This window comes from Procambarus clarkii, chromosome 10 (genome assembly GCF_040958095.1).
Source record: "Procambarus clarkii isolate CNS0578487 chromosome 10, FALCON_Pclarkii_2.0, whole genome shotgun sequence".
NCBI lineage: Eukaryota > Metazoa > Arthropoda > Malacostraca > Decapoda > Cambaridae > Procambarus > Procambarus clarkii.
Genome location: NC_091159.1, coordinates 47,003,883 through 47,023,355, shown reverse-complemented (window position 1 = coordinate 47,023,355; position 19,473 = coordinate 47,003,883). Strand labels below are relative to the sequence as shown.

The following is a 19,473-nucleotide window of genomic DNA, read 5'->3' as shown; positions in this document are numbered from 1 at the left end:
ATGGTCCCTCGATACGACCCCCACGAAGAATTGTTTTTACAACCAAGTACCCATTTTACTGTTGAGTTAAACAGGCTATGGTTAAGGATTTGTGCCCAATAAATCCTCCCCGGCCAGGATACGAACCCATGACAAAGCGCTCGCTGAATGCCAGGCGAGCGTCTTATCACTACACCACGTAGAGTGTTCTTATAACACTAATGCAACCTCTTTCCCTCTCTCAAATTTGTTTTCATTAGTATTGCAGCACAACTGATGTTGTAGTGGATCTAGAGGTTTATATTTGTTCTGCGTTTGCCACAAAGACACCTGTGGTTGCCATTTTTTTTTTACGACTTATGACTACCTGGGGGTACAATATATTGTCCCAGCTTCAGTCTTATGGTCTTTGTGGTAATCTCCCAATTGTCCTTCATAGCTTCCCTCTTTGTCATTCCTTTAAAGTGAGACTTGGTGCCATCATCTCTGCCTTCTTTCATCAGTGCGAAGGTGTTCTTCAGGAGTGTTCTGAGCACTTTAACTTGTTCGCCTTAATGGTCTTGCTTCCTCCCTTCCCTCTGGCATTTTCTCGGCCTTTTATGTTCACATTCTTACTGCTGTTGTGGGGATGACTCCCCTTTCCTCCAACACCGGCGCTAACTTGCAATTGATGCTGTGTTGTACTGGGGTAACCAATCATGGCTTAAAGTTCTCTACGACTAAGACTTGTGCTAATACTTTTATTTGGAAGCAGGTCATTCTTTTCCCCCCCCCCCCCCATTGTTTCTCTATGGTAGTCCCATTCTGTATAAACTTTTGGGTTTGATCTTTGATGCTCATTTTTCTGGCTACCCCATATATCTTGCATCCAAGTCAAATGCTCCAAGGCCCTTATATTACTTAGTATTAACCCGTACCTCCTGGGGTGCCGATACACACACTTCTATTTGCACTCTACCTGGGTGCCTCTTCTTTGACCATAAGTTGTCTTGATGCTCTGCATCATACAGAGCATTGCATCAAAGCCCTGGTGCATTTCGTTTGTCCCCTAACCAGAGTTTGTATATTGAAACCAACATCTTGTCACTACAGGACTGTTGGGATTATCACAGCCTTTACTACCTCAGGAGGTCTCTGCAACATCCACATTCTCACTTTTGCTGTTGGCTGTTGCTCCTCTGGTAGGCCCTGCTCCCTTTCACCACCTTCCTTTTACTATAATTGTCTTGCAAGCCTCCCTTTTGGCTTGTTTGCAGTGTCTGCTTGTGTTCAATCCTTGCAACCTGTCCTCAGACCAAGTCCATTCTATCCAGCGGTCGACCCCAAAGACACATTCAACAATTTTAACATTCTGTTCATTCAAAACAGGAATTTTCTCTAATATAAATTAATAGTTATATATTAACATATTTAGGCATTAGTTAGGTTAAGTGTTTAGGTTTTATTGGCGATTATTTGTAGCACGTGGGTGAAGCATTTACAGCATTATGGTTCAAAGAAAAGTCGTCAGCAAAGCACTTGTTCTGGAAGTGTTCGGACGTCATCAGTGGCAAGTCGTATGTAAACCGGTTTTCATTCATAAACAGGGTTTGGCAGGTGCATGGAATGGACTTTGAGGACGGGCTACCCATGGAGGATCCCACTTACAAAGGTTTGAAAGACTGATTCAGATGGTAAAGACTTCTGGCACTCTTATTATGAAATGCCTTTTCCTTGAACATTTTTCTTCGCGCTTACAGACTGTTGCCCTATTCACAGATGGATCAAAGTCTGCCGATGGTGTTGGCTACTCTAGTTTTTCTGGACCAAACCTACAGTACTGTACTAGCCTCCTACTTCTGGAGGCTAGTACTGTATCTTCACAGTTGAACTGTGTGCTATTTTTTATCTGGTACTATAACTTGCTTTATGCATTTTTGTTTTTGCATTCACATCCTTAGTGATATTTATGGTCCCTTTTGAATATCCTGCTTCACTAATTGTGCATTTTAGTTTCCTTGGTTTGTTGCATTCTTTTGATAATTACTTTTTTTCAGACACCCTTATAAGGATTTATGTCTGGTATCTGTACAGGAGTATTCAGAAAGCATGTGGTCATCTGCATAAGTAAATTAAATTTATGAATAATATAAGTCTTTAAACATTTTGAAAAATACATTGGATAAAATTTTTTGTTAAGAATGTATACAATTGTTATCACAGTTATTGGAAGCAAACAATTGTTATCACAGTTATTGGAAGCAAACAATTGTTATCACAGTTATTGGAAGCAAAAGTATTAAGTAAATTTCATAAACATTTAGTATTAATTTGTAATATAATGTGGTAAACTTAACAAGCCAATAACTGAACATAGGAATAGGGAACGTAATTTAACTAATATAATAAATAAAATCACCTGAATAATTGGGAAAGAAAGTAAAAACATTACACCACATGAAAATTGGTATATAAAACATCAGGTAATAATAAACAGGAAATTATTCAGGCATATGTCAATTAACATACAGCCAGTGTGTGCATCTTAAAGCATCACCTTTGTCAGACATGGCACAGTTGGCACAAAGCCAAGAAGACTTCAAACATTCTTTACTTCCCACAAGAGGAAATGATCACAGAATTGTAAGACAAACACTTTAAGCAATAACAAGAATTATGGTTATTAGCATAGTTACTGTATTAATATAGCTGTACTATTATTTGTAATTTGTAATTTGTTAATTTTGTTAAGTGTTTATTTTTTACAGTTAATAGTACTGTATTACCATCACTGCAATCATTTTAATTATTACTACTACTGGAAAAAGCTGTGACAGCTTTTTGGGTCATTACATTAACAAAATATAATACTTTGTTTTGCCTGAAAGTCCAGACAATATCAAATATTCCTGTATAAAATCAGTACACACAAAACTGGCATTTAGCTTCAGTGCCAGAACAGCAATTAAACTGCACAGTACAGTATATCTTTAATCAAATATTACGGTGTTACCATATTGACTTGCCTAAATGTTAAATAAGGATATACAAATACTGTACTATATTAAATACAAGCATTAAAATTAAAAAAAAAATTAATTATAAATTCTTGTTATATATGGAGACAATGAGTCACAATAATATGGCTGGAGGTATGGCCAAACAACATACACCAAAAAGTGAAGAAACGATGTTGTTTTGGTTCATCCTAGACCATTATCAAGTCGTGTAACAGGACAGGGGAAGATAAAGGTAGGAATAAGGTAAAAGTAGTATGAACATAAGAATAAGGAAAGAATAGGATAAATGTAAGAATGAGGCGAGAATAAAAGGTAAGAATAAGAAATGGGCAAAGCTTGTCAGTTCATGTTTGTTCAGATTTAAGTATGTACTGTGAAAGAGGAGAGTCAACAGCAACAAAGCCAGGACTAACGTTCATGTTCGGCATGTGTATCGAAGCCAATTCAATAAGATGGCATCTGTGAAGGAGTAGAGGCTTCATATATATATATATACAATACATGAAGCATATATACAATAGTCATATATATATATATACTGTGTACATAGGTACACATTCTAGCTGAGCCAATCACAATGGTTTTTGTCACAGAAAAACCTATTAATTAATGTGAGCTAACATCATTCAGAACCTTCATACACATATCAACTGATGGCATGTAAAATATATAATCTCTGCTTAATCTAATAGTTGAAAAGAAGTGACTTAGCTTTGTATAAGCTGTAACATTAAGCAACCTTTTTTGACGGGTGTCAAACAAAGTAGCTCTTCAACTTTGAGAAAAACATAGCAACAACAAAATTTAAAACTCCAAAAAAATCGTGCCATAGGAGGCGAGCCGTCTGCCTGGCTACCAGCCATCCCAGATCCCACCAGGTGTGTACCACTTGCATGTCCAGCATCTCTGTCACACGGTCATTGCTGTCAATCTTGTACTGATATTTTTTGAATGTATTAATTGAAAAGTAAAGCCTAATTAGTGTAATATAGACCATTTTTTTCTTAGAGGGTTTTTCAGGTGGGATTCCAATTAGTGCCGACACCTCATCTGTGAAGTTTTGCTGCCTCTCTAGTCCTAACCTATGGAAATGTCTATCAGTGTAACCGAGACGGCGACGCCGATGGAGCTCTGACAGTGTGGCATCATCCATTTCCTCGCGGGACAGCAGAGTAATCACTCCTTTCATCACTGCCATGAAGTACTGAACCTGCATAAAAATTTATATTCATTGTCCCCAATTGTGCTTATGTGATGCATTTTTTTTGTTTTGTTGATTGGTTTTCATATCTGCAGTACAGTACTACTACTGCTTCCACAGTCAGTACAGTACTACTACTGCTTCCACAGTCAGATAATTTACTCTAGCCACCTTTTGCAATCAAACATATAAATGTTCCTCAACTGAATTAAATTTTTGTAATTCTTACCAATTCTTCCTTTCAAAAAATTTTTCAACTTGCTCATCCTCAAGTAAAATATTAATCTCTCATTGAGTTACCACATTTTATCAACAGTTGGTCTCTATTTCACCAGTGCTTTAATTATCAGTACTGAAGACATTCAATCAAACATCTTTACTAGCACTTTTATCACAGAAAAATCATTTACTGGGTCTTTAATTTTCTTCACAATGAATGTCCTTCATTCTTAGGAAGTGTAAAGCCAGTTTTGACCAAGTGTAAGACAAGTTTTAGCAACATTCTCAATTATGCTTAAGTATAACTCTACTATTTACAATAATCCAGATTTCTAACTGTGTGCCCCATTTACCGATTATAACAAAAATTATCTAATTACACATCATAGCTTATCACTGGATCTTTGTCATTTACCCATAATGTAAACTCTTTAGAAAACAATCACATTTTTTGCAATTTATAACCTATACTTACATTCACATCTTGGCTATCCCTGTAGTCCTGAAGGAACATGTATTTTAATACATACTGAATAAATAAACTCTGTATATAATTATACATACTGTATATATAATTATATATATATACTGTATATATAATTTAAAAATTTTTAATATCACTTTGTATCTATGTTGAATATTGGATGCACGTACTTCCCTGCCTGTGGGCTACCTTTATCCCTCGTATAAGAATGGTAAAAAGACTTGATGCATACTAAACATATAGATTGCACCAGATACCCAAAAGTAAAGAGGCAGGTCCCAAGAGAAAAGGCTTTGTTAAGCACACAGAGGTAAGAACACAAAAGTTGCAGATACTGTACATGCACAGTATTAAGAGATCATATTTAGTATGGAAATGTTTGCACCTAATTGGTAAATAAGTGTGTGTGAGACGGATTGTGTACATTGTAACTGATCTACTGTATTATCTGAGACAATTATCGATTGAGCCAATTTAATCCTTAAACTGCACAAATTGAATATATACAATTTGAGTAAATGTCGCTGAACTGCGCACATCATATATACAGTATGCAATTGAGGGTGCCGCGCATGATTTAAATGTCCCGCGCATGATTTAAATGTCCCGCGGCTACACGGGGTTGACATCAGCTTCCTCAGGGCTCTAGTTAACAGATGCCATTTGAAAAAAAAATCGTGGGTAGCATTCCCAGGTTTGAGAGACTCGGTACTGAATGAGCAACCAAGGCTGGTGCATGCAGCATGAGCTAACATCACTGCTGTTTTGCTTTTGAACACAGCATTGCCTAAAAATGTCAAAATATATACTGTATGTAACTGCTATTATTTAGCGATGATAGTATTACAGAAGACCCCAGACTGTGATAAAAATTACCAGGATTCTGATAATTGCAGGATTGTGGTGATAATTAGTGCTGTGCATAGTATGGTTGGGAGGAGTAAAGTGAGGGAGGGCGGTAGCGTCATCTGCCGACTCTGTGTGGCAACCTGCTATTGTCTGGACTTGTCGTACCACCTTAGTGGTTCATTATGGTGAACAAAACATGCAGAAGAAAAAAAGAGAATCGGGTAAAATAAAGGAAAAGTTAGAAGGGGGGGAAAAAGGAAGAATATGAAAAGGTATAAAAAAAAGTTAGAAAAATAATAAGGTAAAAAAATGAAAAAAACTATGGTTAGAAGCCAAGTGGTTAAGAGAAAAAATGATCTTATAATGAAAGAGTCAAAGGAAAAAAAAGCTTAGAAGGGGCAAAGGTAAGTTAGATCATGTTTGTTGGTCAGAGCATTTAAATACTTAAATACAATCCAGTAGTTAAATGATCTGACCTTAACAAGCGTGATCTGACTTAGCTTTACCCCCTTCTAGGCTCTCTTTCCGGAAAGCCTATTGAATCATTAATAGTTTATGAACAAATCCACAAGGGCCGTGACGAGGATTCGAACCTGCGTCACGGCCCTTGTGGATTTGTTCATTTGATGCATCACATTAGTGTGATCTCTGTGTGTAATTAATAGTTTATGGTTTCTAGAGGAAGAATGAGGTTGACAGAGGGCATAGTGACAGTGGCAGCCCACAAGTGTGGAAGTATTCTATTATCCTGCATGTGTCACTATACAGTATACACAAATGATTGTTATAAACAGGATATAAAGGCATCAACACAATCTGCTCATATATGCTAACAAAAATCCTACTCCATGATCTTGCCAACTCTTAAACAAATGTAAGTCTAACTTTTTTGTGTTGGCCTCCAATGATTCGACAACAGTTTACATAACTTGAACCCAAGTGTCTTCGCCTGTAATTTTATAACTAGTTCTTTTATAAGTCATAAGTGAAAGTATTCTGCTTGCATGCACAGCATCATACAACTCTCTCACAGCCTGTGGAAGAACTGGTAAGTCTGCCAATTCGGCTAAATTTTGAGTGTACTGCCATTGCATTTTACCAATTTTATGGAAATGCTTAATGTTCAAGCCTTTGCTGATATGCTCTTCAAGTTCACGAATGATGCTTTCATTCATTTCCTTCTCACAAGGTAGACTTATAGCGCCTGTATATACCTTTAAATAATACTGTACCTGAAAAAAAAAACATTTAGAAAAGAATTAGACAAGTCATCAACATCAAGAATATACCACTACTATAAACATTATATAATTTATTTTAATACCTATCCTACCTGTATAAATGGACAGCTTGTGGTTGTAAAAGCTACATATATGACTTAGGACAAAGCAATTGTGTTTCAAACCAGAAAGATTTGGAGTGCCCAAGTGGGCCCACTGAAATATATTTTGAAAATTCTCTTGATGAACAATTTACATTTATTGACAAAGAGGCTGTGTGACTGACATATGCAACAAGACTGCTCGTGAAGGCATGATGCACAAGCCTTGACTGACATGTTAAGCCAAACGGAAAACTTGTTAGTAAATAGGTATGTTTTGTAAGCATATTACAAGTTAGTAGTAAGTTACAAGAGTTAGTTTTGTAAGTATGTTACAAAATTAGTAAAAAAAATAGTGTGTGTGATACTAATGAGATATGTTTTGATCATAGCTAATAAAGAGAGGTATAAGTTTAGGCTAGAGTGGTGGGTATTGAGAAATTTCCCCCCAAAATTGGGAAAGAGTGGATGATAGTCATGGTGGTAATGCATTTTTCTTGATACAAAAGAGAATTATATGCATTCTGCTGTTGTATCATGTAACATGTATAACAAGCCATTGAGGGGAGCGAGACATTAAAACTAAATGTGATTTGCTATGAAATAAAAACTCGACTAATTAGTGATGTAGTGCAAGAGCCCAAGCTTTTAATTGGTTCTAAGGAGGTCAATTCACATCCAGCCTTAGTGAAGAGTTGCCATGCTCACAAGTCAAGAGAGAGAGAGCTGACAACCCTACAGGAGACCAGCAGCTGATTATATATTTTCACAGCATGCAAGATACTTGAGGGCAAGGTGGACAAAGATAGCCTATTTAATCTTGACAAATAGGACTAGACATGTGGTTGACAAGTGGAATGTATTGAATGAAAATTCTGTGCACTTCAATCCACAACTTCAAAAGCAAATATGACTGAAATTTAACGTTGAGATTAAAAAAATCTAATAAAAAAAATGCTAATAGGCAAAGAGCTCGACCTCATTTACTGTAGTCACATGGGTACAGCATACATTCCTTGTATTGAGTAGAAACAGCTAATCTGTGCTGTATTTCTAGCCCTGGAGCTATCTGCAATTGTTCTCATGCAAGCACCATTGCAGAGCAACCAGAGGGAACACGGCAGAATAATCACATGCTCACCTGCCTTCTAACCACTTTATGTATTCATTAAATGCTACTGTATCAGAATGACATTTACAACTTGAAAACTAAAGTTTTAAGATATAAATCACTAATTTCTTGTTTGGGCATCATACTGAGTAAGCTGCGCGCTGTTCTAGTCCTGGTTTGCTCTAACTTGAATCACTTGGTTAATACACCATCTCCTCAGCCTTGCCTTACTGAAATTTTCTAATACCTGTACTTTGGCTGTAAACCAATTTTATAAAAATAAATTTAGGTAAACTCTAAATCTTAATGAGAAGTTCAAAAATAATTTTTCTATCCACGATGGAAGCTTGGTAATTTCAACAAACTGGTTGCTGCTCGTAGGATTTAAAAGTACCAGTGCCAAGGCAAGCTTAAGGTTATGATAGGATGCAGTGCCATGTAGCAGCAGCAGCAGCAGTGGAAAACATTCAAAAGTCAAACTATTAACAAATAAAGCTGTACAAAGCGGGATACACTTATCTTCATCCTAAGACTGATGGCACTGAAGTCTTTTGAACATTAGCTTTCATATATATTTTTTAGGTGTTCCACTCAAATGGAAACCATTATTGCAGATCTGTGATTGCAGCTATTGTAGAAATTATCATTACAGTGGCAGAAAAGGGAACAGTTCTGGCTAGATAGTTGCATCTGAATGAGACTGGGATGTGTTGTCCAAAATGTTAAAACAAATACAGTATTCAAATACTTATTTTCAAAGTAAAATTTGGTAGCATAATATGCAAGTTCAACTGTCTAAATGGATATAATATCAAATAAATAATGTACAAATAACAAAGACCATAATTTTTGTAGAAACATTGCCAAGATCATGAACTATAATTCTTTTGCAGTGGATGAGATCTAGCAAATGATGAAGTTAAGAGTAATTTTACTGTACTGTACTGCTTGAGGGCCTGTCAAAACTTATATCAAGCTTTCTCAATTAAAACTTTAATCCTCTTTTATCACGTCTCTTTCTATTAAAAATAGAGTTAGCTGCAGTGTATGTTCTTTATACTCGAGGATGAAAAGAATATATCAATGTTCATAACAAACTGCATTTAATAATAATAAACGTCTGAAATAATGCAAATGATACAAGCTGTAGAAAATGTACACTTCTCTGAAGAATTCTTTTTTAACAAATGTAACAGACTTTTGTTGCTTATACTTTTATTTTCTGTTTAAAATGATAATTAACCACCTTGTTTAAAAGTAATTGGGTTGAGCTTAATGACAAAGAGGACAGGGAGACAGTGGCTAGTCTAACTCAAGCCACCACTAAAAGGATCAACTCACAATACCCAGCAAGTAAAAGTTGATAACCCAAGGAATGTCCATTACTATTCTGTTAACTACCAGTTATTATGTTACCCATCATTACACAGTACCAGTAGAGCCAGCAACTCCACTTTAATTCCATACTCCAAAAGCAAGCAAGTCTTTCACTATGCTCAATACCCCTATTTTTGAGCTAAGGCCCCAGGTACGCTTTCTCTGGTTACCCTTGTTGCATTTACCCGATCTGAAGATATGGTAAGCCTTGTAGAAGGGAGAGTAACTAAAGTATAGTCAAACAGTACCCCAAGCTGCCCACTAACATCAAATTGAAGATAACTGGCTCAGGGTTATACAGTGACATCAATGACAAGACCCATGAAGGAGATACCTAAGGGCTTGAATGCCTGACAACACTGCAAAAAAAAAAGAAAGCTGTAAAAGTACCAAATTTCAGTCATATGCATGATTAAACTTTGCTACATCATAGAGTTGTCTTATAACAGGGCTCCATTGTGTGTGAATTTAAAAACAGCAGCAGAGTAGAGTAACAGGATGCCTGAATATACTGTACTGACAATGCATAAGAATGAAGGTAACTGCAGAAGGTCTATTGGCCTATACGAGGCAGCTCCTATTTATATCCACCCAAACTCATTCATATGTATGTCTAGCCTACGCTTGAAATAATCAAGGAATCCTACTTCTATTATGTTACACAGTAATTACGAGGATAGACCGCAGGTTGTAAAAACGTAAAAACTCTGCAGACAACCTAGGAGACCCAAGCCCAAGAACAGGGAATGAGGGAAACTGGATCAACCCAAAGTGCATCCCTGGCCACAGAAGCCGAGGCGCGCAGGTAACGGCGAAGAGCCGCAAATAGACACAACACATGATGAACCCCTGGCCTGACTAACCAAGCATCAATGACCCAAGGACCCATGCAGAAAGTGGCCATCTCATTCTTCACCAGGAGAAATAGACGGCTGCAACCGTACAAACCGACTACCAGGACCAAAAGAGGAGAAACTGGTGCCGGTAGAGAGCACGAATCTCACCAATCCGACCCCCAGAGTCGGAACCTCAGAAGAGGCAATACCGGGGCACACAGGAGAGAATCACCAAGGGCCATCCGAACATCAAAGGGGAAACCTGAGAGGAAGAAAACTTCCAGAACGAAACCGAAGACCCCAAAGGAACCTGGAACCGAACCGGGGGGGGGGGGGGGGGGGCCAGAAAGGAAATGCAAAACACATGACCCAGAGAGAATCCTTGGCAAAAACTGCCAAAAAACAGACCGAAAACCGAGGGTCAAAAGGCATTGGAGCAAGCAGTGCATACCAGCACAAACACTGGGCCCAAAAACCAGGGTCCAGAACCCAAGCACAGACAGAAAAACACAAAACCGGGCAACACCCAAACATTCCCAGAGGAACAGAAAGGGCAGAATGCCCCATAAGAAAGACCAAAACAACAGGAGTGCAAAAAACCGCCCCCAAAACACGAGCTCACACTCGCAAGCACATATAAACAAACTGCAGTGCCGCTCTGGCGGCCAGGTGGGGAAGCGCCAGCAGAAAGAAAATTACCACCAAAATAAAAGGAGAATCAGCTGACGCAAGGGAGCAGAAATCATGGGAACAACTCAAAAACCTCCCCGGGACAGAGTCATCCTCCATGCCCTCTACCCCTGAAGAAAAGGCAAAGTCCAGGGAAAAAGGCAGGAAAGAAGGGGGTCTGTTGGTAATACCCAGAAGATTCGGCAGGAAGAACAGGGTCGAATGCCTCTGTCCCCAACCCGAACAGGGCACCCCCCGAAGCTCCCCAAGTCTCATCACCAACTAAACCCTGTCCCGACCCTGAAACCCACAAATGTTTTAGAGCCGGGAGCAGGGAAAAAGGGGGAGACAGGGCGAACAACGCCTAACCAAAACAGGGCAGTCTCGGGACATCTGGGTGGGCAACCAACCTAGTGCATTGCAGCAACTTAAACCTAGCGAGCCACCTCACAGCTGGGTGGACAGCGCTTCGGATTCGTAGTCCTGAGGTTCCGGGTTCGATCCCCAGTGGAAGTGGAGACAAATGGGCAAAATGTTCCTTTCACCCTGATGCCCTTGTTACCTAGCAGTAAATAGGTACCTGGGAGTTAGACAGCTGCTACGGGTTGCTTCCTGGGGATATGTAACAAAAATGAGGCCTGGTCGAGGACCGGGCCACGGGGATGCTAAGCCCCGAAATCATCTCAAGATAACCTCAAGATAGCATGCAAAGCAGTTATGCCTGTACCTGAATATCAATGTCATCAGAATGGGTAAATGGAGAACAAGCAGACAAAACAACTCGCAAGACTTGCAAGACTCCGGGTCAAAAGTGGGTCAAAGGTGTCGGTGACCAAACAGGCAGCATGACGGGGGCAAAAGCAGTGACCATGTATCATCCTGAGACAAGGGCACACAGCAACCTTCAAACTCGCACAAGACGAGCTGGAATCTGGAAGACGCATTTATAGGTCCACAGAACTCCGAACTGGTTTTCCTGGGCCCATAGGCTGACTGCTACAGGAAGCCTGAGCAAGGTGTTGCTAACCTGTTAGACCCAAAGCTAACAAGGGGGGAGATCATAACACTGAAACCCCTGCGACGTGTAAAATCATGGGGGCCTAGCGGAGGGCCAACAAAATATTATAAGTGGTTCTATAACCATACCAGACACCCCCCCCCCCACCAGGCAAACAAAACAAAAAGTAAGAGAAAACCCTGCAAACGTACAACGTCCCCAGAGGAAACAGGATCCGGCTGCTGCGTAAGTAAGCTGGCTGCACAACACCTTGATGCTCAACCAGCAACAATACCACTCCCTACCCACGGTTAAACAAGGGCCACGAAACTCCAGCTGGCCCCAAAGGCGGGGTAAATGCCAAGCAGCAAAAAAAAAACTACGAAAATGGCATCCCAAAAGCACCAGGGAAGAGAACCCTGACACCCAAAACTAGTACTCGTAGGGCACTTAGGGAAGGCTGCCCTAAGTGCATGCAGTCCTGGTACACTTAAGTATACCTGGCCACCAGACCAAGAACAGCAGCGGACACCACTAAGGCAAAACACTGCCAGGAAACAGAGGCCAGAGATGACTGCCCCGGATCACATTAGTCAATGAACTGGAGTTGCTGGGTAGCCGGTGTCAGGGGTCTGGGGCTCCTCCTACCCCCTCCCAGAGAAGGGAGGGCTGCGCGGACGAGTGCCGTGGCGGCGAGGTGTGACGTTTGCTTGTTTCCTTGGGATTTGAAGGCGTTCTGCCTCTCTGTTTGGTTTTCGGTTGCAATTTTCTTACCATATGGGGTCTGTTTTGTTATGCCTACCTTTTTGGGTGCATAACCCTGGTTGATGGCAGATAAGGAGGGCCATCGCATTCCAAGGGCCCATTGCCCTTGGAATGGGCCATTGGCCATTCCAAGGGCCATTGCTCCCTGTGCCTCTCTAAGGAAGCCAGGTTCTGGCTTGTGGTCACTGGTACACTGAACTTCATTGACTAATGACCTGGCATAATGTATTCCATATCAGCCCAATAGCTCTAGGGAGCTGGAGGGGCTCCCCACAGAAAAGATATCTAGGGCTGACAGTCTTCATCAAATAGCACCAAAAAATATAACCCTGAAACACAGCCATAGAGAATACAGTAACTATAGACAGTGGCACATAAATAATAGTTACAGTGTATCTCCTAAAGTATAGCTATATTCCTTTGCACGGAGACAACAATTCCAAAGAAAAAACAAGAAAAGGAAACCTATTGGCCACCACTGAACTGGGGGGTTATCTTGGTGAGCTACATATTAGGCATAAAGCGAAGCTGTAGGCTCCACCAACACTGTTGTGATGATTGGTGCCACCACCTAGTGGTGCATGCAGTCCTGGTACACTTAAGTATACCTGGCCACCAGACCAAGAACAGCAGCGGACACCACTAAGGCAAAACACTGCCAGGAAACAGAGGCCAGAGATGACTGGCCTCTGCTACTGCTCTGAAACACTGCTACTGCCACCACCTAGTGGTGGCAGTAGCAGTTTAGTGCCTTAACTGATTGTTACTAGAGCAGTGATTGACACTGTTGTTACTAATTATTGCTTGCAGGGAATGTTTTTTTTTTTTTTTTTTTTTTTGAGATATATACAAGAGTTGTTACATTCTTGTACAGAGCATTGCTTACTTTTATTACAGCAAGCTGGTCCCTTAGTGGTAACTTCAGTTCAAACTCGATACCATTTCCCCTTCCCTTTACTTGACAAGATCATGGGCAAAAATGCTTGCCCTGATGGGAAACATGGTCAATGAGAGTCTACCAGGAGATAAGAAACCTTGGTAGATCATAATGGCTCTGGCACAGTGAGCATCCAAGGCTTCACCTCAGACACAAGTACCAGTAGGTTTCCTTCCAACAAGTCTCCATGTATGCAGTTTCCATTACAGCACACATAGATTATATTTGCCATTATATTGTAATAAAAATTATTAATTCTTCCACTTTGCTTTATCTTATACAGGAACTGTGTTCTAAAGACCATTCGGTAACAAATGTCTCTCCATCTATAACATTTTGCAACTAAACTAAACGCATCACTCTGAACTTTGACAATATATTTACCTGCAGTATATAGTGATTTTGGCTGATTGAAGGATTTGCAAAGGATTCAACACGTAACACTTCACTCAGAAATCAGCTAACAGCTTTGCTTTTAATGCTCTGGTAAACACAAACATGAGCTTCTTCATTTAATTTGCTCAAAGGTATCTGGCCCAGTGATACAAAAACAATATTCTTTATAGAACATTAGTTGCATTTTCCTCAAGTCACTTACAGCATTATATAGTTTTGGCACAACACTTTGTAAACCTGGAATACCCGCCATTCTTGCAAGATCCTCATTATATTGCCATTGCAATGAACCTAATTTAGGAAAATATCTAATGGGAAGGCCTTTACTACACAGATCCCTAATAGCTTTGTCAGTATCTTCATCCATTTCCATCTTGCTAGGTAAGGTAACAGTTTGTGTTACTGTCTTCAGAAAGAATTGCACCTATGAGGAAGAAATACTATTGTAAGAAAAGTGCAACCATCTTACAGTTGTTATATCAGGGAATATATCTAAAAATATTCTACCATATACAGCAATGATTTACCTAAATACTGTACTGTACGCAGACGATAAGTCACAATAACGTGGCTAAAGATATAAAGACTAAATCACACACCAAAAGATGAGGAGACGACAACGTTTCGGTCCGTCCTGGATCAAGTCGATTGTCAGAACCATTATCACAATGGACTTGATAATGGTCCAGGACAGACCGAAATGTTGTCGTCTCCTCATCTTTTGGTGTGTGGTCTAGTCTTCACTGTATTGTACATCCGTAGATACGTTAAAGCTTCCAGACAACTCTCTGATCAAGATTTTCATTGCACCTCTAGTTTCCATTCTTCCAAATTATGACAAAATCCATTTTCAAAGCCCTTTACAAGAACATATTACTGATCTAATCGGACTGCCAAGAGGTCTCAAATTGTTTGGCTTGTATTCAACTTCAAACAAATGGTTTAGTTTCACATTGTCGGGGATGGGAAGCCTGTTAGGCTTATTGTAGATTCCCCTCATTTTGGTGTGTGGCTGACCTTCCCCAAGTTGCAACTCACAACAGCTATTTATTTATTTATTTATTTATTTATTTATTTATGCATATACTGTACAAGAATGTACATTGTGAATGTGAGGATACATAATATGGTAATTACAGTCTTGTAAAGCCACTAGTACGCGCAGCGTTTCGGGCAGGTCCTTAATCTAAGAAAATTTTAAGGCGGTAAATACTTGCAAAATTTATAGACAAAAAAATGATAACAGTTACATGGAATGAAAAAAAGAAGATGAGAGAAAATTGTAGGTACAGTATATTAAAGCACATAGGTAGCTAAGATTGATTGCAATGACAGCTTGAATGGTAGTTGACAAAAATTGGTAGGCACAATACAGCAGAAACAATATAAGATTGATTGCAATGACAGCTAGAATGGTAGTTGACAAAAATTTGTAGTCACAATACAGCATATTTTTTTTTTTTTTTTTTTTTTTTTTTTGAGATATATACAAGAGTTGTTACATTCTTGTACAGCCACTAGTACGCGTAGCATTTCGGGCAAGTCCTTAATCCTATGGTCCCTGGAATACGATCCCCTGCCGCGAAGAATCGTTTTTTCATCCAAGTACACATTTTACTGTTGTGTTAAACAGAGGCTACAGTTAAGGAATTGCGCCCAGTAAATCCTCCCCGGCCAGGATATGAACCCATGACATAGCGCTCGCAAAACGCCAGGCGAGTATCTTACCACTACACCACGGAGACTGTAAAATATGGCTAGCACATAAAAGAAGACAGCAATGAACACAATGATAAGGTTGTTTGATACTACATAAAAATTAGGAGATTGGGTAACACTAGGTACAGAGCAAATTTAAAGCTCAGTGTAGGAAACTAAGTAGATGAAATTAGGTACTTTTTGGTTTTGCTTTTAAATAAGGCAAAAGTTTTACAATTTTTCAATTCACTAGGGAGTGAGTTCCATAGACTAGGTCCCTTAATTTGCATAGAGTGTTTACACAGATTAAGCTTGACCCTGGGGATATCAAAGAGATATTTATTTCTGGTGTGGTGATAATGGGTCCTATTACATCTGTCCAGGGAGAGTTTCAGAGCATGGTTTGCATTTAAGAACAGGGTTTTGTAAATGTAGTTGACACAAGAGAATGTGTGGAGGGAGTTAATATTTAGCAAGTTTAGGGATTTAAACAAGGGAGCTGAGTGTTGTCTGAAACCAGAGTTAGTTATTATTCTGATAGCAGATTTTTGCTGTGTGATGATGGGCTTAAGGTGGTTTGCAGTGGTAGACCCCCATGCACAGATACCATAATTAAGATAGGGGTAGATTAGTGCATAATATAGTGAGAGTAGAGCAGAATTAGGAACATAATATCTGATTTTGGAGAGTATACCAACTGTCTTAGAGACTTTCTTAGTTATGTGTTGAATGTGGGTACTGCAGTTGAGTCTCTTGTCTAAGAATAGGCCAAGAAACTTGCCATCATTTTTATTACTGATGTTAATGTTGTCTATCTGTAGCTGAATTGCATTTGATGATTTGCTTCCAAATAAGATGTAGTAAGTCTTTTCGATGTTTAATGTTAGTTTGTTCGTTGACATCCATAAGTGGACTTTTTTTAATTCATTATTCACAACATTATTTAGTGTATGTGGGTTGAGGTCTGAATAGATAAGGGTAGTATCGTCAGCAAACAATATAGGTTTGAGAATATTAGAGACATTAGGCAGATCGTTTATATATATAAGAAATAGAAGAGGTCCTAAGATACTGCCCTGTGGCACTCCAACGGTAATTGGTAGAGTGGAAGAAGTTGTATCATTGATGGTTACATATTGGTGTCTGTCACTAAGATAGGATCGTAGGTAGTTCTCTAACTACCAGGTACTTATTTACTGTTAGATGAACAAATGAATCAGCAGAAAGAAAATGATAGCCAAACATCTCTGACCTGCTGCAGGAATTGAACCCAGAACTTTTCAGTTTATGAACTGACTGCATTGATCATTGTATTACAGGACCCTCCATTTATTTCATTTTATGAATATACAGGACAGTATATACAAAATGTATAATGGGTCGTGAAAGTACATTTTTGCCAAGCTACTAACATGCATAGCATTTCAGGTAGGTCCTAAAGCTAACAGAATTTACAAAGAATGGCCACTAGCTTCCCAGATTCCAACTTTGTGACTCCTAAATTCATGAAGCAAAACGTGTTTAAAAACTCAACACATCCTCATGAATCCAAAATAGTTCTGCGACAAACCAAAACATGGTAACAAGGAATGTAGGCAAGAAATTCACAGTTCATCATTCTAGATCAAAGTAAATCTAGAATGCAAAAATCTATATATGCAGCCATTCAAGGGTTCAATCCAACTGATAAACTATACAAAAAGGGGGGTTAAAAAAAAAAAATAACTTCGTCTCAGATATACTGTATACTTAGATAAAGCATTAGGAATATTTAACTCTCACATATCTATAAAGTTTCCTCTATAAAGTTATATTTTCTACATCTTTAGAGGAGGAGTATATAACATGCATTGCAAATTCCATACAAGACAAAAATTAAACCAGATTTATGCATAATATCCACATTAACCAGTAATATTTTCCATGAAAGACTAAAGTTGATAATATGAAAAGCATCTTTCTAAGATCAACCAACTACTAAAGATTCCACCATGTCATAAAACAGGATCATGTACACTCACTATTATCACAGTTGACTACCAAGAGAGAGCTCTCCCTGTACCGACCACTACAACTTGGCAGCCCCCAACACACCTCTGGGTTTCCCTCACGTTAGTCACCTAACATGCTGCCATTAAAAACAAAGTAACAGAAAATGTGGGGGCCATAAGGAAGGGAACAGCAGCAGCCAAATCTGATATGAAAGGCTTTTTTCATATAAAGTGTAGTTTTTTCTGAGCTATTCCATTAAGCTACTCTTTAACCCTTTAACTGCGCCGCCTCCAAATATGACACCCCCCTCAGTACGCACAAAATAAATTCTCTTGAAAAAATTCTTTTGTTTTTTAAAGTGTCAAAAACCCTTCCCTCAGTATGGGTATGTAAAAAAAAATCGAAATTGTACTTACTTTGGCTGCTATGGGTTCCATAAGTTGGCGCGTGACGTCATCATTCCCCGTTCACCCGTGATGTACGCTCCCGGGGCCAGTAGGGCGCCCGAGACGGGGCACGCGAGTTGCCGCGAATTTATTTTTGTTCATTTTTTGCGCACAGTTCCAAATAGATTTTATTTGTTTTTACGTGCTAATCCTATGTATAATGAACACGTACACTATATTATGGCAGTAAAACATCCGTACTGTCCGAGTACACTGTGTTACATACATGACACTTGTGTACACATATGTTGCACATATTTACCAAGTATCATGCTAATTTATGTATATATATACAATCTATTTACAGACTATACACTGTCACACACTATATACATTCACCATCAACACATTCAGAACACCACGAGTGGGAGCAGCCACACCCAGCCAGCCCTCACTCACTCCTCCAACATTGTATCTGCCAACATTGCTCCTCCCATCATACAGTTATTCACACCAATGTTTCATGTTCATTTATGTATATTTACAACATATGTACACACTATACACTGTCACACACTATATACATTCACCATCAACACACTCAGAACATCGCGAGTGTGAGCAGCCACACCCAGGCAGCCCTCCCTCACACCAACATCTTGCTCGCCAACATTGCTCCCCCCACCATACTGTTATTGTTTTTATTACACTATTTACACATGTTATATATACCTATCTACATGTTTTATTTACCAGAACTATGCAAGTAAGCCGGTATTGTGTCCAAACAGTACAGTGGCCACCATACACTGCATGAGAAATCACTCAGCAGACAGCAGAAGACGCTACAATTACGACGTCACCTCCCTCACCAAAATAGCTCCACTCAACATACTTCTGTTGCTGTTATTACACTATACACACACACTGTATATACCCATTTACATGTGTGTTCCCCATAGCGAACCACGAAGCTAGTATGGTGAGCAAAACAAGAGTGGTTGCCACACTGTGAGGCTACCTCAATTCTCCCCCTTCCTCACCACAATTCCTCCTTCCACAATAATACGCACAACGCTAATTATACCCACAATCCTGGTCACTAATTCCTGTAAATGAATAATTGACCACAAGTTTATTTTGAAAAGGAACCTAAGAAGTCGTTTGAAGATTCCTAGATGGACGAAATAATGCTGTGGTACTGTGGCCAGCGCTGTGAACATTGTGAACAGCATTGAATCACTGATATTTGAACGT

At 39.2% G+C, this 19,473-nt stretch overlaps 1 protein-coding gene across 4 annotated transcripts in view; it reads right to left on the bottom strand.

The window, feature by feature from the left end:
* Positions 1-2,262: 2,262 nt before the first annotated feature.
* The window catches only part of LOC123774056 (uncharacterized), a 41,117-nt gene continuing 23,906 nt past the window's right edge, over positions 2,263-19,473 (bottom strand). For 2 of the 4 annotated variants that reach the window (XM_045768180.2, XM_045768189.2), the window contains exon 8: positions 2,263-4,188. In XM_045768180.2, coding sequence (XP_045624136.2) covers positions 3,733-4,188 — 456 coding nt within the window. In that variant the 3' untranslated portion in view covers positions 2,263-3,732. Of the gene's footprint in view, positions 4,189-6,502; positions 6,964-14,130; positions 14,565-19,473 lie in introns of those variants that run through there. The other 2 variants (XM_045768198.2, XM_045768207.2) reach the window with 2 other exon arrangements.